At 41.0% G+C, this 25,150-nt stretch overlaps 1 protein-coding gene across 1 annotated transcript in view; it reads left to right on the top strand.

The window, feature by feature from the left end:
* The window catches only part of CPB2 (carboxypeptidase B2), a 42,048-nt gene that overhangs the window by 11,084 nt on the left and 5,814 nt on the right, over positions 1–25,150 (top strand). Inside the window, exons 3-9 of the mRNA XM_075199723.1 lie at positions 702–783; positions 1,694–1,818; positions 1,932–2,040; positions 10,660–10,761; positions 13,924–14,028; positions 19,153–19,263; positions 19,952–20,042. Coding sequence (XP_075055824.1) covers positions 702–783; positions 1,694–1,818; positions 1,932–2,040; positions 10,660–10,761; positions 13,924–14,028; positions 19,153–19,263; positions 19,952–20,042 — 725 coding nt within the window. The remainder of the gene's footprint in view (positions 1–701; positions 784–1,693; positions 1,819–1,931; positions 2,041–10,659; positions 10,762–13,923; positions 14,029–19,152; positions 19,264–19,951; positions 20,043–25,150) is intronic.

Consider the following 25,150-nt stretch of genomic DNA (forward strand, 5'->3'; position numbering starts at 1 on the left):
CATGACAGAGTGGGAATGTTTGACATTGCAGCAAATCGCCAGAAATGACCAGCGATTTTTAAGATCAGAGGGAAAATCACAGTTTAATACATTTGGGACTAAAATCGCGGCTTATCACCCGTGATTTGCCGCGATTTTAAAAGGCTGAAAAAATCAGAACTTGATACATTTACCTCCAGGTGGTGCGGTTGAGCTCTGGAATAAGTTTAGAAAGGGCACGAAGGAAAATATTACGCGTTGGTAATGATAGCTCAGTAAGTCGGTTCATTAATCTATCCCAAATCAACAGAGCATCCCAGATGGAGAGGAGACGATAGGAGGGAGGTAGATTTCTAGGGGTCCACAGCAGGTCTACTAAGGACAAGGTCGAGTAGGATCCCCGGTCCATATCCATCCACGGGTTAGCAGTAGGTGGGAGGGACCAATCTCTGTGATAGGTTAAGATGCAGTCGTCTTAGTAGAGGGCTAGATTGGGGAAACTGTAATTTCATGGGGCCACAACTTTCCATTCCCCCCCATGTCTCTCCCCTTCAATTTCTCACGTGGAAAGCATATTCAGTGATGAGCTAACACACATTTATACAGATGTGCATATAGACCCAAGACTTGTTACCTAATCATAGTTATATGTGTGTCATTATGTTTTACTTGTTGATGGTTATAGCATACAAAGTGCACTTGATATGTTTTTCTTTTGACAGCCATGATCAAGTGATATATATTTTACCACGAAGTGAACGGCAGGTCGAAGTTCTTAAGGATATAATCTACTTGTCCGAGGAGGTAATGAGAAACATTCTCTTTTTGAACAGGTGTATGTTTTGACATTTTTTAATTCAAGTTATGGTCATAGTTAAATAGTTCTTGTATTCCTGGGAGCGTTTAAACTCTGCATCTAAATCCCTAGTTTAGGCATAAACTACTCTTCTCTGTGAGACCCAGAGAACCAGCGTGAGAGGACAATTTCAGACAAGGAAAATTGCCCTTTCTCAAACATCTTAGTCATTTTGCTGATTAGTCATATGATGTGTAGCCTGTCACTGAAAATTTCCAACAACCTTTCTTCACAATGCATTGCAATTTATTTGGCTAAGTAGATTGGGACTGGGACTTATGTAAACCAATATAAGCTATCTTTTCCAAGATTATCCTACCCCACCAGTTAAGTTAGTAAAACAGTATAAGAAAATGGCCAAGTGGGCATTTATTCAAGTGTACTTTAAGAGATGGGGGGGGGGGGGGGTAATAATCGAGCTGGGCTGTTTTACCATCCATACTAGACTGCGGGTTTGAAAAAGTGGAGATGTTGCCTATAACAACCAATCAGATCCTAGCTGTCATTTTGTAGAATGCACTAAATAAATGATAACTAGAATCTGATTGGCTGCTATAGGCAACATCTCCACCCTTTCAAACCCATAGTTTAGTAAATATACCCCTGGGTTTAGTTATTTGTTCCATAAAGTAGAGAAAGAATCTGCAGACAACTGCAGCTAGTATGTCAGAGCACTTGAACATAATTGGTGGCAAATCTATGGCAAGGCAAATATGGTTGAGTATTTATGTATTTGGAGGTAAGAGTGCTACACTAACTTAGTTTTTCCAGTAGCATTTTGCTTATATTGTCTGTGCATAATAATATTTTAAGACATAACTTCATTGAGATTCAGATTTTTTTTTAAAACACGTTTAGATTGTCCTGTGGAAGCCTGACACTCCTGAGCATATAGCAAAGAACAAAGAAGTTCATTTTTATGTAAATGCATCCTCAGTAGACGAAGTGAAGGCTAAGTTGAAGAACTCTACCATCACATATACGTAAGTGATGCACAGCTTCTAATGTGATGTTTTTTATCCACTTTTGCAGTCATGACATTTCACTTCTGCTTTTCTAATAAGTCTGCAAATTTAATTTCTTTTCTTTTACCTAGCGTTTTGGTTGAAAATGCCCAGCATCTAATAGATCAGCAAACATTCAACGATACTACCGGTCAACGTAGCCATGTCTCTTTCTATGAACAGTACCATCCGCTGGAAGATGTATGTCCTATATGATTTTATTCATCATTTACATCAAAATTATTAATTCTTGCAAACAAATCAATATTATTATTATTATTGTTTATTTGTAAGGCACCACCGCAGCGCTATACAAAGAGCATGGGAATAAACAAAACAAAAAACATAACAAGATGTGACCCACAAGGCATTACAGTAAATCATTAGCCCAGTAGAGCATAGGACAAAACAGGACATGTCATACTGAGCAATACAAATAGAGTGCAGTAGATAAACAGTCCGCTAGTGCTAAGGAGGTAGAAGTGGAGGGCAAGATACTAAGAAGCAAAGAGTGGAAGGGGGAGAGAGCTAAAGGAAGCAAGAGAGGGGAGAGAAACATGAAGCAAGCTTTACCTGTGGCCCTGAGTGTGGGCACAATTAACAGGATCAAAGCCAGTGACCTTACAATCTAGAAGGGAGGGGAGGACTAACAAGAGACACAAAGCAGGGAGTAAGGAAAGTAGAGGTCAGAGGCAAGAAAAGAGCAGGTGGTGAGATAAATAGAGGGGGTAAGAGAAGGAGGGTGAGACTTAAGACTGGTGAAGAGGGATCAAGAAGTGGTAGGTAGTGAAGGGAAGTTGTGGGTTAGTCAGAGGAAGGGTAGACTTCCCTGAACAGGTGGGTTTTAAAGAAGTGTTTGAAGATGTGCAGGCTAGGAGACAGCATGATAGAGCGAGGGAGATCATTCCAGAGAAGAGGGGCAGCATGGGAGAAGTTTTGAATGCGGGAATGAGATGAATTAACCAGATGGGAGGACAGGTGGCGGTCATTAGCTGGCCAAAAGTGGCGAGAGGGAGCATGAATGGAGATAAGTTCGAAGACGTAAGTGCTGTGGAGTTACAGAGGGCTTTGTAGGTAAGGGTGAGGAGTTTAAAGAAGATAATGTAGTGGAGGGGGAATCAGTGCAGTGATTGTCAGAGAGGGGAGGCATATGTAGTCCAGCGGGAGAGGATGATAAGTCGGATAGCAGCGTTTATTATGGACTGAAGAGAAGCAAGATGGTTGCGGGGGAGGCCAATAAGGAGGAGATTATAATAATCAAGTTGGGAAATAATCAAGGCATGGATGAGAGTTTTGGTGGCATTGACGGAGAGGATGGGTCTGATACAAGCTATATTGTGGAGGTGAAAACGTCAGGATTGGGTGAGGGATTGTATGTGGGGGGCGAAAGAGAGGGAGGCGTCGAGGATGACACACAGGCATTGTATTAGTGGCAGAGAGGAGATGATGATGGAAAGGGTGGGAGGAGGGGAAACTTTTGAGGGAGGGAAGACAATAAGTTCAGATTTGAACATGTTGAGTTTAAGCAATCGATGGGACATCCAGGAGGAGATGGCAGAGAAGCAGCAGGACACTTTGTAGAGGACATAAGGGGAGAGGTCAGGAGAGGAGGTAGATTTGGGTGTCATCGGCATAGAGGTGGTACTGGAGGCCGATGGAACTGATAAGTTCACCCAAAGAAAAGGTGTACAGGGAAAAAAGCAGAGGGTCGAGGACGAAACCCTGGTGGACACCAACGGGCAGTTGAAGGAATGGGGAGGAGGAGCCCGATGCGAAAACAGCGAAAGAGCGATTAAGGATATAGGAGGTGAAACATAAGAGGACAGTGTCAGAAAGGCCAAAGGTGCTAAGGGAGTGCAACAGGAGAGGGTAGTCAACTGTGTCGAAGGCTGCAGATAGGTACAGGAGAATAAGGAGGGAGTTTGGACTTTGGATTTAGCAGAAAGAAGATCTTTAGTGACCTTGGACAGGGCCATTTCAGTGAAGTGGAGGGGGCAGACTCCAGATTGAAGAGGATCGAGGAGGGAGTTATCAGAAAGATAGCTGGAGAGACGCTTGTAGAAACTAGCAGTTTCAAGGCAAAATGGAGCAGAGAGATGGGTCGGTAGTTGGACAAGATGGTGGGGTCAAAGTTCGTTTTTTTGAGGATGGACGATACAAGTGCATTTTAAAAGGAAGAGGGGAAGATACAGGAGGAGAGGGATAATTTGAAGAAGTGGGCTAGATGTGAGCAGGCAGTAGGCAAAAGGCATCTAAGGATGTGACAGGAAAAGGGATCAAAATGGTTGGATGACCGAGATAAAATGAGAAACTTGAAGTCGGATTGTTTGGCTAGGAAGAGGGCAGAGCTGTAGGAGGAAGGGATGAACTTGAAGTGTAGAAAATCTGCAAGGGAGCGAGATTTTCTCCAGTGATGTTCAGCAGTGCGTGAGCATTTTTTAAGGAAGCGTGTGAGTTTTGAATGCCAAGGTTGTGAGTTGGAGCAGCGGTGGCAAAGCAGCCAGCATCAAGGGCAGAAGAGAGGGTATTGTTATAGTGGGAGGTCGCCAGGATAGGAAAGGAGGTGGTTAAGGGAGAGAGGAGAGTGTCAAGGGAGGAGAAGAAGGCAGCAGTGTCAATGGTGTCAAGATTACGACTAGTGAGTGTGTATTTAGGTGAAAGGGAAGGTGAGGGAGATGAGGAGAGGGTGAAGGAGAGGAAGTGGAAAAGGGGAAATGGAAAAGTCAAAGAGCGCAAAGGTGGGAGAAAACAAGGTCAAGGGAGTGGCCAAGAGAGTGGGTGGGGGAAAAGGTCCATTGGGATAAGCCAAGGCATGAGGAGAGAGCAAGAAGTTTGATTGAACTCAGGTCAGATAGGTTGTCGATGGGAATGTTAAAGTCACCCAGAGTGATGGAGGGGAGTTCAAACGAAAGGAAGTGTGGGAGGCAGACCACAAAATTATCGAGGATTAGAGAGGTGGGGCCAGGGGGGTGATAAATAAATGTGATGCAGAGGTGAATAGTATAGAAGAGATGAATGGAGTGGACCTCAAAAAAGGAGAACGTAAGAGAAGGCTCAGGAGGGATGACACGAAAGGTGCAAGTGGGGGAAAGAAGGATACTCTTGCTGCCGCCAGGATGGTCTCCGGGTCTGCCGGTGTGGGTGAAGGAAAGGCTGCCATAGGAGTGCAGTAGCAGAAGTGGTATCGGAGGAGGAGAGCCAGGTTTCAGTGAGTGCAAGGAGGCTGAGAGAGCGTGATAAGACGAGGTTGTGGACAGAGGGCAGTTTATTGCAGATGGATCTGGCATTTCAAAGGGCACAGGAGAAAGGAAGAGTGGGAAGTGGGAAAATGTGGATGAAATTAGCGGGGTTACAGGTGCACAGGGGTGAGATAGGTCTAGGAGGGAGGAAAGGGAGGGAGGAGAGAATGGGAATGGGATGTGTGCAAGGAGGCATGATGTAAGAAAAAGGGGGGAACGGGAGAGAAGAGGGTGAAGGAGGAAAGAGGGAATGATGGAGGAAGCTAAAGTGAGAGGAAAAGAGGGATGGAGAGTGCGGGAGACACAGGGCGAAACAGGATGTTTAGGCACAGGGGCGAAAAGATGAAAAGACGAGACACAGGGCAAATGGATGTTTGGGTGGAAGGAAGGGGGAAGTGGAAGGATGGGAGAGGCAGCAGGGGAGACAGTGAAAACTAGTCAACATCAGCTATGGAGTACGAAGTGAACAGTCAGCAGAGAGAGGTATCAAATAGGGTGATAAACAAAAAAGAATAGAGAAAATGAGAACAGCATCTAAAAGCTGATACAGTAACTAAAAGGTGACAGTGGGTGCTATACCAGAAAGGGCATACAGTGACTAATGGTGAAAAAAAGAAATAGTGAGAATGAGAAACAGCATCTAGAAGCTAATAGTGAACAGTAACTAAAATGTGACATAGGGTGCTATACCAGTAAGGACATACAGTGACTAATGGTGCAACAGAGGGTACTATACCCGCAGGAAGAATAAAAATAGTCCATGGAGCGAGACCAGATCCATGAGGAGATGAGTCAGCACGGTGGCGTAGTAGTTAGCACTTCTGCCTTACAGCACTGGGGTCATGAGTTCAATTCCTGATCATGGCCTTATCTGTGTGGAGTTTGTATGTTCTCCCCGTGTTTGCGTGGGTTTCCTCCAGGTGCTCCAGTTTCCTCCCACACTCCAAAAACATACTAGTAGGTTAATTGGCATCTATCAAATTGACCCTAGTCTCTCTCTCTCTCTCTCTGTCTGTCTGTGAGTGTGTATGTTAGGGAATTTAGACTGTAAGCTCCAATGGGGCAGAGACTGATATGTGAGTGAGTTCTCTGTACAGTGCTGAGGAATTAGTGATGCTATATAAATAGCTGCTGCTGCTGATGATGATGATGATGAAGAAAGGGTGTACTTTGTCTGCAACAATGTTTAGGTAGGTGATACATGTCAAAGTATCATGCACATGAATGCCAGGATCCAAGGTTTCCCAGCAGAACATGGCCCAGAGCAGCATACTGCCTCCCCTGGCATGCCTCCTTCCCATAGTGCATCCTGGTGTCATCTCTTCCCCAGGTAAATGATGCACATGCTCCTGGCTGTCCACATTATGTAAAACAAAACATGAATCATCAGACCAGGCAAGCTTCTTCTTTTGCTCCATGGTTCAGTTCTGGTGCTCACGTGCCCATTGTATGTGCTTTCGGTGGTGGCCATGGATTAGCATGGGCACTCTGACCGATCTGAAGCTACACAGACCCATACGCAGCAAGCTGCGTATGGGTCCCTCTCCCCAGGTAACCAACTCTGTTCTGAAACTTTTCTATAATATTTAGCATTAACTTTTTCAGCAATTTGTGCTACAGTAGCTTCTCTGTGGGATTGGAACCGACAAGCTAGCCTTCGCTCCCCATTCCCATTTATGAACCTTGGGCGCCCATGACCCTATTGCTGGTTCACTGGTTGTCCCCCCTTGGACTACTTTTGATGGGTACTAACCACTGCATACCGGAAACATCCCACAAGACCTGCCGTTTTGGAGATCTGACCCAGCTGTTTAGCCATCACAATTTGGCCCTTGTCAAAGTCGCACAGATCCTTATGCTTGTCCATTTATCCTGCTTCCAACACATTAACTCCAAGAACTGACAGTTCACTTGTTGTCAATTGACAGGTGCCATTGTAATGAAATAATCAATGTTATTCACTTCACTTGTCAGTGGTTTTAATGTTGTGGCTGATTGGTGTATACGTGTGTGTGTGTGTGTGTGTGTGTGTGTGTACACCCTCTTGGTGATGACATTCTTGCATATATTTTGTCAGGACAACACCAGGCAACCTAACACTGGCTAGTCCCAGTTTCCCTCTCTGGTCAACGGCCACTAGCTGGCATCAGTCACAATGCACAAGTGTGCAATACAGGTTTTTAAACTTGGGACTCCTCCCACAGCTTTAGCTTGATGAACAGGCGATACTCCCACTTCACAAAGGAGTTCCCTGCAGATACTCTCTAATTACTTCTTCTTGCAGGCACACCCCATCAGCCTTCTGTACCTGTGGAAAAAACACTTCCAAAACATATATGTCACATGTCTTACACCTGTATATCTCTGAACCTAGGTGCACTGCTATACCTGTGTGTGACGCGATCTGCAGCCTTTACCTGCAGACTGCCAGCTGAATAGCTGATTCCTCTGTTAGAGGCCTGTGTGTATATAAGCTAGGTGAAGACTATTCCAGAGATAAATAAGCTCTCAGGATATTGTCCCTACTTTCAACGATGTGCTTCACTAAGCAGCACTTGAAAATAAAGATAATTGCCTATTATGAAGCAGGAGAATGCTATATAAATATATCAAAATGCTTTCTAGCTTAGAGGTTCCTCTGTCAGAAACATCATTAAGAAATGGAAGTTAAGGAGAACTACTGAAGTCAAGGCAGGATCTGAAAGACCCAGGAAAATATATGCAGGGAAGAGTTACCAGAAGGAAACCTTTCCTACAACCTGAATACAAATTTAAATAGGAACTTTATGGAGAAAAGTGTTGTTGACTGATGAAATCAAGCCCATAACCACAAAAGATACATTTGGAGAAAAACAGGTGACGCATTTGAAGAAAATACTCCTGGCCAATGGTTAAACATGGGCTATTGCTTTTTGGGGTCGCATAGCAGCCAAAGGCATAGGAAATACTGTCTGGGAATAAAGACTAATGGATTAAACTAAATGGCAACAATTTCTAGAAACCAGGAAAGTCAGGAAAGAGATTGAAACTGAAGAGTAGTTGGATATTTCAGAAAGCCAAAGATCTAAAACATATCTCAAGATCATCCAGTGCTTACAGGGATAAAAGATGACAATTTTGGACAGGCCATCTCCAGACTTATCATTGAAAATCTGTGTGGAGATCTCAAACATGCAGTTTATGCAAGAAGAATTTCTGAGCTAGAAGAGTTCTCCAAGAAAAACTGGAATACTAATTAATAAAGATAAGAAGAGATACACTCTTAGCTGGCAACAAGAAACATTTGGCAGCTGTGGTTTCTGCTAAAGGTGGTGTGCCAAATCCCACGCTGTGAACTTGGACTCGAGCATATAAGATACAAGAACATTTGCATTCCATTGCCTCTTTCTGCCTACTGAACTGTTCTCATCAGGCTGTGTTAGTTTATTTAGTTTATTTACATGTGTGTGATAAAATATGCAATTATATTTGCTGCGCATTTTAGATTATTGATTGTGTGTTAGAATGGTTTATTCTTAAATGTCGCCAGGTGGAAGAGTTAATCAAAGAAAAGATAGGACAAGGGGTCTGGGCTTAAAAAGGAGATTAAACAAACTTCATATTATCCACTTTAGTCCTCTAGTCAACAAGGGCATGGGATGATTGTACTCTGGCCCAGACTCCTAGGGACCCTCTCCCCAGGTAACCAACGATCACCAGTCAGCGGGGGGAGGACACTCTGGGATTAGCCGGTCACATTATCACCAATCACCAGCGAGTTACCGCCCTAATACACATCCCCATTAGGTTCATGATCATGGGAATAATAAGTGTTATATAAACTGTGTTTTTGGGTTCTGTGACTGTATCTTATGTAGTGACCAGAAACTGGGCTTTTGTCACATGTCTGCGCTGTGCCTACGCCTGACTGTTTTTCCATCTGTTGCATAAACTGCGGTTAGGTAGCAACAATTTGCATAGGTGATTTTTGAACAAACCCACCCGGATGCACAATCCTCACGTGGTGTTGCTAAGTATTGACGTACAGGGTGCCCAAGGTTTGGCACATGTCAAATTCACTAATACCATTGAATCTTCAGCACTCATAAAAGTCATTACTAGTGCTATTTTGGCTACTTCAAGCTGTACTTTGTATCAAAAACAGGGAATGTTAGTTCCACACATTGAAATACATATCTCACTGACCAGTCATGCACTAAATATAAACATGAATTCAATCTGAATTTTAACATGATAATTGTTATGCTGTTTAACTGGGTTAAGTCTTGTCTCCATGCAGCTTTTAAATGCAAGTACTCCTCAAGCAAATTGAGATTAAATTCATGTTTACAGCTTAACATGTATTACAATATGTGGAACTAACATACCCTGTTTTTAAATCAGAATATAGCTTTAATACAGACTACAGCTACAGTAGCAGTAATAATGTTTCAGTGAGTGCAGAGTATCAAAAGTTTTTTTCCTTTTTTATATAACGTGGTCACAGCCATCCTGCACATCAATTTTCAGCTAGCTTCCTTGCATTCATGGAATACTTGTGGTAGAGCACAATGTTTTATATGCCTCTATTAAAGTAATTTCATCGTTTTCCAATAATTGTCTATGCAATTTGTGTGGTTCCAAAGCACAAGCAATTTATTTAGCAAAACCAAAGTATCACAGTTCAATAAATAAATACAGTACAGCCGATACATGCGCTGCGCAATGATGGGTCCATCATTCAGTACTGTGGTCAATGTGACTGCATGCTGGTCTCGGAGCCCAGGTTATATACACTCAGTGATACAGTGAAAACAATACAGATGATGTGGCTTGCTTTCATAGGTTCAAGCTTCAGGAAGGTCCAGTGTAATGCAGGTCATTGGCCAGTTCAAATGATGCCATCTAGGGGTGGGCTTGGCTTCTCCAGAAGATGCATCCTTAGTTTTCCTGCCAAGAACTGGTTTAAACTGATCTATTAGCATTACACAGACAATATCATTCTAACCATATATTCCCTATCATCCATAACTAGCATACGGAATGTGCAATCCTTTTGGCGAATTAACCAGACAACTGCGGATCAATAGGGGATTAGAATGATACCAAACATGACATGCGTCCTGTGACCTGAACCTTAAATATCACTAAAGTGCATATAACATTACAATACTTAGCTATAAACTAAATAACATTTGTTCATAAATGACTGTGGATTGGAACTATTATAAAATGAGCTATATGCAAGTGAATGTGTAAGTGCGAGTATATGCGCATGTTATTTATTGTGCAATTGCGCCATGACACGTGGCGTACTGATCGCAATCGCACGGTGAAACAATATTAATCAATATACTTTCTTTCATCCAATTATTCGACTTTGACACCTCAGTCACTGTTTTTTAATCTGTTAAATTCAACAAATAAATGGTAATGGTACATTAAATTGTGCAGAAATATATCTCGTTTAAATGTGTACCCTGCAGAGGTTGTGTTAACTATACTTTGAGAGCTAGAGAGATGTGTTGTAGACATTTATTCATTGAAAAGAAAAAAAAGGTCCTTCCATAGAGTTCATAGAAAATGTGTTTTTCTTTGCTAGATATACTTCTGGATGGAACAAATGATAGCAAAACATTCTGATATGCTGGAAAGGATTAAGATTGGAGAATCATTTGAAAAGCGTCCTCTCTATGTGCTGAAGGTATAGTCACAATTTATAAATGGAATATCTTAAATTCATTAGCCTGATTACTACAATATAGGCATCTGCACTTGCACAGGCGATGCATGTTCTTTATGACATATGTGTGTAGCATGATAACCTCTGTAGACTGTGGGCTTCAACTCATACTTGCCAACTCTCCCTGAATGTCAGGGAGACTCCCTGAAATAGGGGTGATCTCCCTCACTCCCTGAAGAGTCTGGCATTCTCCCTGATGCTGAGCCAGTACAAGACGTGGTTGGCTTCGCCATCTGTGGCACGATGGCACAGGTCAGAAATTGTGTCCTATGTCCATGCATTGATGCCTATGGAGGTGGCCATTTTCATGGAGACCAAGATTTAATCAAAGACTGACAGGTAAGACAACATGACTTCAGTAATGGAGACAGAAATGTAAAAGACACTTCAGTCTCTAGAGAGTCATTAGCTGCTTTTCTTTAACGCATAGTTGCCTACTCTCCTGGAATGTCCTGGAGACTCCCGCATTTCTGGGAGACCTCCTGGGAGAGCAGGGCAACTACAATAGATAAGTGGCAGTGGCGGGGTTTAATGACGCAAATATTGCATCATCTTAGCCCCGCTCCCTGCTGTAATTGGCCAAAATTGTGACAATCGTTTAGGGGGCGGAGTCAAAATGATACAATTTGTCAAGCCCCGCCCCCGCCCTCTCACCTCCCCGGGATCTCTCTGAAGCCAACAAGGAAAAGTTGGCAAGTATGCTTCAACTCTGTCTCTTGGCCCCAGTTTATTAATCTGGTCTCTGCTGCTGGTAGCTTCCTACAAGCACTGAAACAATTAATACCCTGCCCTATAGGAAACTGACTAGCAATGGAGCAGACAATTTTGCCATAGATCCCAGATATTACTTGTTATGTTCATACATATCAGATAACTGAAATACAGATACAGAAATAAATATATTGCAACCACTAAGTTGACACACTTAGGAAGTCTCCACTTAATCACTGTCTGACTGCAAAATACAATCACAGCCTAACTTGATTGAGTGTTACTGAAAACAAAACAATTCCCTTCATAAATGTAGCATCTGGCAAAAGCGTATCTGACAAAGTCACAATGCTTATTGAATAATAGTAGCTGACTCTTATAGACATGTAAATGAAAAACAATTGTCAAAAATAAAACATAAATTAAACACTGTAACCACAGATCTACACTCAAGGAATCTCTGGTATAATTTGTATCCTGGGCAAGAAGGTTTGGACAGTTTCTTAGTATTAGAATAATCCCCAATCACAGCCTTTCAAAACTTTTGCTCAAAACCCCCTGCCACACTGGCAGAGGTGGGCTGCTATGCTAATATGTGTTACAACCAACTTATTGCCCTATTGTCCAACAGTTCTATTAATGGGTCACAGAAACATGCTAAAAACTCCCTTCTGGAACAGAACAGAAATGTGGACTTAATTCCCCCAAACCTGCTATAAATTTGGTTTTATTAATTCCTAGGATAGATACATATCATATACATATAGGTTTCTTATAGGGAATGCATATACAAATGACATGTTATTTTGCTACTTTCAGAAGTTTCAAATTTATATAGGGGTATTTCCAACCATTAACTATATGATTTATTTATTTGATCAGTTATGCTTCATATAAGGAATATATGCCTATGGTGTTGTTTCCAGTAACAGGGCAAGTGAGAAGTAAAGGACATTTTGGGAAATTAGATTTTATTTTCTTAAGTATTTTGTCAGGCTACATTGCAGACAGATGCTATGCAGAAATAAAAGATTTGGGACTGTAAATGTAATCCCAGTGTGAGACTGTCTCCTGGTTTTTAAAGTGTATTTCAACATAGCTACCGCTTTGTTGCCATCACCTGGTCATTGTTCTGTGACTGGTGTGCACCCAGGGCCGGATTAAAGGAAGGGAGGCCCCCGGGCTAAGGGGACTGTGAGGCTCCCCCCATGAGCCTTCCCCCCCTTTGAGCTTACCTCCTTCCATTATTCCACTCCCTGTAGCACTTAAGCAGCGCGCAGTAATCTCCTTACTGAAGAGATCTTGTGAGAGTGAGACTATGACTCATAGTCTTACTCTCACAAGATCTCCTAAGGAGATTACTACACACTGTGTAATTCCTACAGTGACAGCAGGCAGCTAACAGCATAACATTTGCTGTTAGCTAGTCAACTAAAAAATACTTTTTTGCTATTGGGAGGTGCCAAACCAGACGTGCACCTAGCTTTGCGGCAAGACACAGAAATCTAAAGAGACTTAGAAGCAGATTCAATTCATAAAAAAATCTGCGTGATGTGTCTTTAACGATTTTTTTGCCAAAATCTCACTTATTTTTGCCTTACTAAAGGTAAAAAATGCACTGCCGCAATGGTCTGAGGAACATTGAGGCCAACTGAATCTGTCCCTTACTGTGCAAAAGTGTTAAAGTCCAACCTTCCACCACTTTAATTAAAACATTTATGTTTTCCTCCTAATAGGCTGCTCAGTTTAGCCTCATTTATTTTAATTAAACCTGGACTGCCTTTATTACACTCATGTGATTTTTCTTTATGTAGGGCTACTTTGTTTAAGTGCAAAAGGAAGGTGTTTAATGCATGCCATTAATTGTATAAGATGAGTCCCTATCTCCAGCAGCTCTGAGCTTGTTCCTAGATTAAGTGTTTTTTTGTGTAGCAAAATTGTTTCCTTTCTGCATAGCAAAGAACACCACTAAAATGCTCCCTCTCCACATCTTTTTCTCTTTTTAAAAATCTCGCTCCACAAAATAGAAACTCATTTTTGCACAGTTCAGCAAAACCAGGTGCACCAGTGCTCCTACTAGATACTTAACAAAGAGCACTCTAACTCCACCCAACTCCTCCTATCGGCTTCTGCTCCTCCGCAAAAGCTACCAAAAGCTCTACAAACCCAAAAAACTTGCATCAATGCAAATTGAGGTGTGTGACATTACTAAAGAGGATTTTGTGCTATACCACAAATATCATCCACAGAGCGTAGGTGACTTTAAGATTATAATTCACTGGTTTAAATCAAAATGGCCTAATGCTTGGACTTCATGTGGCAACAGGTCCACTATAATGCAATTACTGATAATTGTACTGTATTGATACTACTATATATTGTTATTTACATTGATTTCTAATTATATGTCAGGTGACTGGGAAAGAGAAAACGGCACAAAATGCAATTTGGATTGACTGTGGCATACATGCAAGGGAGTGGGTCGCTCCTGCGTTTTGCTTATGGTTTGTTGGACATGTGAGTACCAGTAAACTACTTTTCCTTTCATTTTAAATTACTTCAAACATTTTCATCAATGCCTGGTTCCAGAAGAATGATTTACATGTAACCCAACATTAAATATTAATGCATTGCAACTTGACAGGGTATAAGTTTCTTAGCTGAGGTTTTCAGTAATGCAAAGTGAATGTTAAAATTAAATATGTAACACATTTCTAAATGAATGCAGCCATGAGCATCAAGAAGAATGGGTGCAAGACAAAAACATAAAGAAACATAAAATCAATAGGATACTATGTGGCCCATCCACAATAGTCTGTCTATATTGCTCCATATTTATCTGGACACAAGCCAACAGCAAGCACTGTGTTTTTGAAGTGGATTCCAAAAGTAAAAGGTATAGTAGTATAGAAGACACCACACTATTTCACCTTTTGCTATATTAATTTTTTGTTATATAAACATGGCAAACAAATAAAGTCATGATATCTAATACAATATTCGCATACAATATTCCAATTGAATAGATGGGGTACTGCATGCTTTCTTTCTTTTAAATACATCTTGGAAAACTAGAGATAAATTCCAAAAATAATAAAAAAACATGTGAACAAGCATGTTGTGAATGTGCCAGCCAGTCTTAAAATAATAACCATAGAGGGGGGAAATATATATATTTTAAATTCTTAAATTTAATTCTGAAATTCTTAGTTTCAATGGACATTTAGTTTTACCAATATATTGCAATTTGCAAGTACATTCCAATTACTAACGCTGTCACAATTCTGAATGAGGGGTACCTGCTAACGTTGGCGCAACTCGAGTAGGGGGTTCGGAGTCTAACGCGTCCCCTGGTCTTCTCCAGGAACTCCTGCAAGGAGGTATGGGTTTTGCTGTTGGGGGTGCGCAGGTCTCGGTCCCTTAGTGAGACGAATATAGGTACAAGGATGGTAGTCAGGTAAGCCGGTTCAGTAACATGCTGGCAGCGGATAATGCAGAAGAATGGTCAATCAAGCTGGGTCAGTAACTTTCAGAAGACATCAGTACACAGGGAGAATCCAACAGAATAGTCAGACAGGCTGGGTCAGTAACTGGAAAGACACAAGGAGAATCCAAGGAGAGTGGTCAGACAAGCCGGGTCAATAGGAACACAGAGAAGCGGAGAGTAGTCAGAAGCCAAGTCAAGGAAAACACACTGGAACGCTGGAACAGGGAAGACCTGATACTCTGGTACCAGCATGGTGTCAGCGTCTGCTCTAAATACTCCTGGCAGACAATAATATGCCGGCCACGTGATATCATCTGCCGCTGGCGGTGATCCGAATAGCCTCCCGTTGCCTGGCAACGGGACGCGCCTGTGCAGTAGGGCCAGTAGTGGAGCCGAAAGTCTCGCGTCTGGTTGCCAGATGCGGCGGAGGAAGCAGAAGGCGACCATCCCGAAAGGAGCGAAGGGACGGCGCCTGACAAAATCACTGACATTGTAACACAATTCATTACATATTTACTTTGGAAAGTATAATTTTTTTTACACCTAGAAAAAAAATATTCTTAGAGCAAACATATTTACAGATATTGTAATTGCTGCATTAAATCCTACTGTTCGTTGTTCAAAAATATTAGCATCTGTCTTGTTATTATTTTGAGCATGTTTGGTGCTAGAATATCCTTTATAATTCTGTTTTTTTAAATATAATTTCTTTCTGGAAGCACATGCTCTAATTTCAGATCCATTAATATGTTGTCTCGATGATTTGTCAGGTACCTAAGGATACATTTTTGTTATAATTATATTCTGTGATGAAGGAAACAGTCTTTTTTCGGTTGTTGTTCTTTGTAATAAATAAAGAGTTCTATCTACTGCAATGGTTTATTTATAGATGGCACAGTGGCCTAGTGGTTAGCACATCTGCCTCACAGCACTGGGGTCATGAGTTTGATTCCCGACCATGACCTTATCTGTGTGTAGTTTGTATGTTCTCCCTGTGTTTGCTGGGGTTTCCTCCAGGTGCTCCGGTTTCCTCCCACACTCCAAAAACATACTGGTAGGTTAATTGGCTGCTATCAAAATTGACCCTAGTCTCTCCCTGTCTGTCTGTCTCCCTGTCTGTCTGTCTGTGTGTGAGTGTGTGTCTATATTAGGGAATTTAGACTGTAAGCTGCAATGGGGCAGGGACTGATGTGAATGAGTTCTCTGTACAGCGCTGCGGAATTAGTGGCACTATATAAATAAATGATGATGATGATGATATAGACTCATTAATGATATTCTCTGGATAACCTCTATCTCTATATCTCTGGGCAGAAGTAGTTATTTGTTGGACGCATTCATCAATCTCACTGCAGTTTTTTTTAGTTCGACAAAATTGTGAGAAGGATGTTTTATTTTTCCTTTTGTCCAAGCGACCACTTTTAATATGTAGATAACTTAATAAAGTTCTTACTTGTCACTGTTATTTTTTCCTTCTAAAGCTAAATCTAATAGTTCTATCTTAGTTCTATCAATATTACTTATACATTTGAGATTAAAATCATTATTCTGAATATAATAAAAATTCAAGAAATCTTCCCTAGCACCTTTCTATATAATTAAAATATTGTCTATATACATCTTGTATAATGCAATATTCATATAATAAAACATATTATTGTAGATAAAATCCCTTTCCCAAATACACATAAAATGATTTGCAAACCTCAGTGCCAAAACAGTACCCATAGCTGTCCCACAGATCTGTAAATAAAATGTATCTTAAAATGGAAAACAATTATGTGTAAGAATAAATCATATGTAGTCAAAAATTAAATATTTGTTCATTACTTAGAGTTAAATCCAAATCCCCAAATTTCCTGCATACTGTGACTGAGACTTTTTCATGTACAATAGAATATAATTATTGCACATCAATAGAGCCCTGCCAATACTTGTCTTGCCACTCAAAATTATCAATAGGGACATCTTTTAGATAAGAAGGAAGTTCCACTAGATATCTTTTTAGAAAAAAATATCCATGTATTCTGATGCATGGGAAAAGAATGAATTAATAAGACCTCTTTTAAAATTAGCAGTAAAAAGTTTTTTTAGGGACATAATAAATTCTTCCATGAGATCATTGTTAAAGTTTTATATGATTTTGTGTCATTAAGGAGTCTATAAGCCTTTTTAATATAATCACCTTTGTTTACAACAAACCTACCTCCTTCATCAACTGTTTTGATAATAAGCTCTTGATCATTCAGTGCTTGTATTTCTTGCATTGGAAGGTTTTTTTTCCTACTTTTTACTTTCATATTTTCATCACTATTTATTTACTATTTATTTATTAACATTTATTTATATAGCACCAGCATGCTCTGTAGCATTTTATATCACAAACATACATTTTTTTTACATATTGTAAAAAGCATTTATATAACTTCCTTTAGCTGATAAAATTTACATACTGTCAGGATTCCCAATATGAAACCACAGAGAGAGGGTAGTTAACAAAGTGTTTTTTATTAAGCACCAGCTACAGTTTTCAGGATGCAGTATGGTAGGGTACAGCAGAAATAGCAAAAGAACTCAGTAAACAGATGCAGAATGTGATGGTCTGCAGGACTTTACCACAAACTAGTGGAGATAACACAAGTTGCAATGGTCTGTAGAGCAAGGCACTGAAGTTAACAGACACAGGATGCAATGATCTGCAAGACTTTACCACAAGGTAGTGGAGACTGCTGGTAACAATCTGCAAGTGGTTAGTCCTCTGCAACACTGAAAGCAGGTATTGTTGGTAATACTCTGCAGCAGGATAATGCAGAAATACTGGAGAGCTGAAAGCAGGTACAAAATCACAGACAAGCTGAGTCAGAGGTCACAGGCAGAGGTGCAAAAACAGAGGGACGAGCAGAGGTCAATTCCAGAACTAGCAACACTGGTAATGGCAACAGATGATCTGACCAAGGCCAGAGGCAGGTGTTAATCATCCTGGAATAACGAGGCAGTTCTGGAAGGTAAGAGAGCAGCCCGAATACCACAGTGGCCCCTTTGGTGGAACAGTGGTACTACAGGCAGGATATATATATATATATATATATATATATATATATATATATATATACATATATATATATATATATGTATATATATATATTTATATATATATATATATATATATATATTTATTACAGGCCCAACATGGTTTCTGGCAGGCAGGAGCCGCAGGATGCCTCTGCAGGTCGTGACAAATACTAGTGTTTACCCATATTTAGATGGGCGTGTATATTTAGGTGGATCTCTGGAAACAGGAATGTATTTTTTTAGCAAACTGTTTTTTGAGAGTAAGTATTCTTATGGATTTATTTACATTTACGAAGGTTTGAAACTTGTTTTTGTGTGGGTGCTAAGGAAAGGCCTTCTTTGATGTATATAATTCCTCAGTGTTAGATAATTCATGTTGTGAAAGATTAAAGATACCACAAATTTTAGGGTTAATTGGAGCTAGTGTAGTTTTTTCTTTTCACATTTCTTACACCACCACCCTCCCATATACCTCTCCTTAGAGTATCTCCTGTCAGTAAGGCTACTCTTATACGTTGTCTTCTGTGTTTTCGAAAGGGATCCTCCTCATTGGTAGAATGTGTCCTTTGTAGAGGAGCAATTCTTTTATTGGCATTATTACTCATATATAAGGGAATTTTGCAGGCATTGGCATAGTTTTAGCTCTTAGATGGATAGTAGTCCAATTGAAAGGATTAGTTTCATTAATTTTTCCTAGTGGTCAGGATTATTTTATGGTTATTTGAGAATTGTTTTTAGGTATTATATCTACTCAAATTCTTAATGCTATAATTTTCATAATCATTAATTCATTTAATTCGATCTTTTCATGTCTTTCATTAGATTTTTTTTTCAAAATCACAAATATAGAATCCATAGTGTCATTCTTGGTAGTGACAAACAGGTTCCAGGTTATCATTAAAGAGTTTTTTCACAAATGTCAGAATGTTTTGGGCTTATATCTTATGGTCTAAACAGCTATAGAAGGTGAAATATAAACAGAAATATGTGAAGATATAAGAAATAGCTGGATAAAGCTCACCAATAAGCTACCTTTTTTTGCTCTTGTATGAACATCTTCCCTTATGTCGTTTACCATCTAGGCTGTGGAATTCTATGGTAAGGACGAATACATAAAAAATCTTTTGAAATATGCAGACTTCTATGTCTTACCTGTGATGAATGCAGATGGATATCACTATTCATGGACTAGTGTAAGTATATTATTTCTTAAAATGTATCCATGACTATTGGATTAGGTAATGTATTGGATAATTGCATAATTTTGTTAAAATTTATAATGGGTCAATGAGGGCACATTTTCATCAGTCCAAAGAAGTTTCAAAATCCTGGTAAAATGAGCCAAATTGCTTGGAGTGAAGTGCAGAGTAGCAATTTGTCTTTCATGATAACTGCTCCTGCTCATTCACTATTACTGCCACAATGTAGTACAGCTCAAATCTAAGGTTATGGAAACACCAGGTAATACCATAAAGTTTTATCTCAGTTGCACTCAGTTGTGTCTACAACAAAACGGTGTAGCGAGAATTGCTATCATTATAGAGATAATTAATGTATATGGTATACATGACCTCTGTACTCACAAAAGAGCAAGATGCACATTAAATGCAGAATACATTATTTTTTATGTGCCCTGCTCTTTAGTGAGTGCAGGGTTAGCGTTTTTTCATAGAAATTGATGATCTCCATAGTGACAGCCATATAGTGACAGAGTCTGTATGAGGCTTTAGTTTGTATACATGAGAATGTAATTTTATCCCCCAGTGTGTGTTACAATTGTAATCCATGTAAATCCATTGTTTAAAATAAAGGAAAAAAATAAATCACAGCTGTTTATCTGAGATATGAATACAGTCAGTACATATGCCTTAATGTTTACAGAATCGAATGTGGAGAAAGAATCGCTCAAAACATCCAAACAGCAACTGCTATGGTGTTGACCTCAATAGGAACTTTAACGCTGGGTGGTGTGGTATGTTTTGATGATTATTTATGGGTTTTGAAACTGCATCAATATACCTGTATTATTTAACAATTGTTGCTTCCCTGAAGTAAGAGCTTTTGTTGCTAATAATAAATATGTTATTTAAATGAAGAAACCTATCTCATTGATCTCTACTGAGTAACGAAGTGTTTGTGTACTCTGCTGTTTTCAGAAGCAGATATCAGAGCAGAGACCAGGGAAAGTAGAAGTATGTACATCACTCCATAGAGATCACCTTGGGTGAGCTGGTACCCCAGTAGTAATTGGATTGTCTGTTTGAGGGTACAACAACCAACTTAGAGCTCAAAGCTAAGTAAGACCAAACCACTATCTGTGCGGGAAGCCTGTAAAATGCATCTGGATAGCCGCGGTAGACCTCGGCTCAAGCTAGGCTGCCAGCAAGAGCAGCAATGCTGGTGCATAATTATGAAAGTAACATATCTAAAAACTTTGGAAGAAAAATCATTTTCAGCCAATTAATGCAGCCTGGAACCAAGAGGGGTGGGTTACTCCAGGTCAACAACCTGCCTTCTATATGCTATACATTTGGGTAAACATTAATGGTAGTGAAGAGAGACAGGACCCTAGAAATACACTGTTATTTAAAAAAGGTTGATGCACTGTAGTGGAGTCACTGAGACATGCATTCCTGGCCCATTCCATCCAAAGAGAAATTAACAGACTTTGACCAATTACCACACAGACCTGAATGTTTCCACAGTCACAAATTCTGAAGTAGATCAGCTGAACTCTCCACACACAGCAGCATCTTATCTGCATAAGCAAAACATTTTTCTTTGAAGTGACCCAATCAAAACCCATGGATAGAGGCAGTGTTCCTAATCTGTATTGAGAATAGTTCAGTAACGATTTGAATACAAAGATGGAAAAGCGGACAGTCCTCAAGGGTCAACCTCTACAGGAACACAGAGGACACTGAAATATGAACTGTAAGCCTTACCACAGAACATTTGTAAAGCAATCCAACCGACTTTAAGGCCAACACCAAATCTGTCCATCACTTTGCAGAGGTATTGCATTTGACAGAATCAAAGGCTTTAGTGTTGACGAGCATTAGCACAAAACAAAGCCAAGGCTTGTATATTAATGTTCAGCATGTTGAGATTGATGCCTATGGATAGCCTTGCCATAAAACATGTTTGACCAAGCCCAATAATGGAAGAGAGCACTGTTGAGAGGTGAGTGGACAGAATCTTAGCCAAATAAGTTATTTCCATTAAGGAGAGAAATCAGTCTATAAGAACCACAGTTACTAAGTGGTTTCCCACTTTTCAAATGACTACGATTAAGACCTCAGAAAAAGAATGAAGGAAGTCCTCTATGTTATTATATGAAAGGAATATTTGCAGCAACTGGGGAGCCTAATCAGGGCCTGGTCCCTTACCAGCAGGGAAGCAGGTAATTTTGGACTAAACATCTTCAAGTTAAAGTGCAGGTACTCCACCTTTTTCAAAGACAATTTAGGTGTCACGGCGAGCAGGTTACTCGAGGCCTACTTACTGGTATTTGCACCGCTAAACAAGGAGGTGCAGAGTCTAAACGTGCCCCTGGTCTCTGCCAGGGACCCCCGCAAGGGAGTTTAGAGTTTGCTGCAGAGACACGCAGGTCGTGGCCTTACTAGTTAGCCACCAGTGAAGTAATAGGTGAATAAGCGAGGTCAAACAATTCGAAGTCATGCGGGCAGAGAGGTACAACAGGGTCAAGCAGAAGCATAGTCAGAAAGCCGGAGGTCAAACAAGGAAATCTGTAATGCCAGAAGGAGAACCAAAAGGGGAGGTCAGAGGAAGCCAAGTCTGGAGCTGAGGAGTCAGTCAGAATGCTAGGGAGCAAACAGGAACTTTGGACCATAAGAGACCTTGATACTCTGGCACCAGAGTCCCCTTTAAATGAATAGAGCTGCATTCCCATTTGTGGCAGTGAATTAGCCTGCGGAACAGCTGATGCCGACAGTCAGCGTCCTGTTGCCCAGCAACGAGTACGCATGCCTACCGTTCATGCACCCACCAGCCGAAAACCAGAAAGAAGCGATACGTCCCATTGCTAGGCAATGGGACGCGCTGGAGCTGTCAGAGGAGAAGGTGTCCGTCCCTGGCACCGAGTGAATCTGGGGGGACGGCGCCTGACATTAGGGAATTCTATATCATTAAAATACAATTCAAGATCTTCAGAGGTATACACAACTTTTACTTATGAACTTTGACAGCAAAAGCGGCTGACTCCCACACCTGCTCTGCATCTTAAGTAGTGATCCTGAGAGTAGTAAAAAAATACACTAAATTTCAGTGCTAGTTAGACTATCAATAGAACGCAACCAAATTATCAAATGGAAAATTGATGACCCACATGGAATAAGCTAAGAGCCATTACATTTATTACAACATTAAACATTTAATTAAACTTTCTAAAAACTTATAAAACACATCAGGCCTGATATAGAGTGTAAAGCAAGGGTAAGCAAAAGTTGTAATTGAAAATTTGCACACAAGTGACATGCATCCCAAAAAATATTTATTTAATCTTTGCCGTAACACACTTAGCAAATCCTAATCATACGCAAACCTCTATTTACAAACAGTTTGCTAGTTTGGGTATTTGTCATCATCTGCTACTTACACCTGCCCCTAACCAGCGCAAATAAATACACTTTTTCAGGCATATCTGCGACTATGTCCCATTCTAATATCGTATGCAATTGCTTGGAAGACGTCCTTACTGTACATTGCCTATGATACAACACCACTGCCCTCACCCGTCATGCTTCTTCAGGACAAAGGAGTCGTTAGTGGCAAAAAGTTGCAGATCTGAGAAGCCACAATTGCTATAACATAACATTCACTTTCTGAGCATGCAGCATATATGTGTAATACCAACTGCCTCTTGGTCAAGCTCTATCAAGGGATTGGTAGTGTCCGTGTCCACCACCCTAAGTCTGGCAGACTAAGGCAGATGAAAACTGATGTTGACCATGGGCATAATCGGGGTGTAAAGAGATCTTAGCATTGTTATATTTCAGCTTTACGTGCCGGCTAGCAGAGTATAGTGACATCCCTGTAATGTAAAACCATGTAGGGCCCCAGCAGTAAGTGGAAGAGACAGACCTCTATGCAGGGCCGCCGAGAGGGGGGGGGAGCGGGTACATTTTACCCGGGCCCGGCCATGCCAGGGGGCCCGGGCCGGAACCTTACTGTTAATTTAAAAAAATTATTATTTTTTTTTTTTCATGCCCTGCGGATTCCCCCCCCCCTCCGCGCGGGGGCGTGGGGGGTAGTGGGGTACGGGTCCTCCTCGATCGTTGGTGGGGGGAGCTGTAGGAAATAAAAATAAAAAAATACATACTCACGTGACAGCTGCGCTCCTTCTCTCTGCTTCATTCATACTGACTGCCGGGCGTGACGTCATCAAGTCACGCCCGTCAGTCAGTGAGGAGCGCTGCAGCCAGGAGGACCAAGCATGAAGAAAGAAGAGGGAAGAGAAGACAGAAGACAGAAGAGAAAAGAACAGAAAGAAGCTGACATAAGGTGAGCAAAGAAACGGAGAGGCAAGGGGGAAAACAGAAAGGGACAGTGCTATAAAGAAGGGAGAGAGTCACAGAGGAAATATAATGGGGGAGAGAGGCACAGAGGAAAGATAATGGGGGAGAGAGTCACAGAGGAAAGATAATGGGGGAGAGAGGCCCAGAGGAAAGATAATGGGGGAGAGAGTCACAGAGGAAAGATAATGGGGGAGAGAGTCACAGAGGAAAGATAATGGGGAGAGAGGAACAGAGGAGGGAAAAAAAGTGGGAGAGAGGAACAGAGGAGGAAAAAAAAGTGGGAGAGAGGAACAGAGGAGGAAAAAAAAGTGGGAGAGAGGAACAGAGGAGGAAAAAAAAGTGGGAGAGAGGAACAGAGGAGGAAAAAAAGTGGGAGAGAGGAACAGAGGAATAAAAAAAGTGGGAGAGAGGCACAAAGTAAAAAAGAAGGGGGAAAAGCAGCATGGAGGTCGCAGTGTGAGCATAAGGGGGTACAGTGTAGTTGTGATGAAGGGGCACAGTATTGTGTGTGTGATGGCACAGGGGGCTTGTTGCAATGTAGTGTGTGTGAGGTAGGTGGCGGCTAATTAATAGGCGCTATTTTGTTTGTAGGATGATGGTGAGGCAATTTAATAGTAGGGACTATTAATTTAAAATGGGGTGGTTTGGGGGCTATTGAATCTTGGGGTGAGTTTAGGGAGAATGAGGTCTATTTATTAAATGTGACTATGAATTATTTAATGGCAGTGATGGTTGCGGGAAATAGGTATTGCTGGGGCTGTTTGCAGGAAGTGAAATAGGTTTATTTATTAAATGTGAATAGTATTATTTTAATGTTGGGGCTGGAGGAAGGCCTAATTATTAATCGTGGGTGCTATTGATTTAACGCCGGGGCTGGCTGTAATTTTCTAAATGTAGCCATTTTTTTTTTCAAAATAGGTCCTTCAACATTTCTTGATCCGGACAAGCCACAACTAAAGAAACCAGCAGCCACAGGTGGAGAAAGTGAGAAGAACAGGTAGGAGAGAGCAGCACAGTGTGTGAAATGTTGTGATTCTAGTAGGGACAATGGCAATTTTTGGTGAATGTTGTGCCCAATGTAAGGTGTAGGCCAAGACTGAACTGTTTGTGTACACACTGCATTGTTTGTAATCTACACTGTGGTGGTAGATGTCCTGAAAGTCAGGAGTGCTTGAACATATGTGACGCTCCGGCGAATTGAGAGCCTAGTGGTTTTTATGTTAGCCACGCCCAATGGCACGTTTGCCACGCCCCCAAATGCATGACCACACCTCCCAAAATTTTTGCACCGCCGTTTGGCTAGCTACGCCCCTGAATGTATGACCATACACCCAAATTTTGGGGCTTACTTGACTATGAGGGGGGGCCCCATGAATTTGTTGTACCCGGGCCCTGAATTCTTCTTGGCAGCCCTGCCTCTATGTTCCATCTCAAAAACATGTAGGAGAAAGTATCAGCTCCAAAGGAGTACAATGTGCAATAAGTCAGAAAAATCAGACTAGGGGCAAGTACTTAAAAAAGATAACACATATTTTAAAACAGT

Source organism: Mixophyes fleayi, chromosome 2 (genome assembly GCF_038048845.1).
Source record: "Mixophyes fleayi isolate aMixFle1 chromosome 2, aMixFle1.hap1, whole genome shotgun sequence".
NCBI lineage: Eukaryota > Metazoa > Chordata > Amphibia > Anura > Limnodynastidae > Mixophyes > Mixophyes fleayi.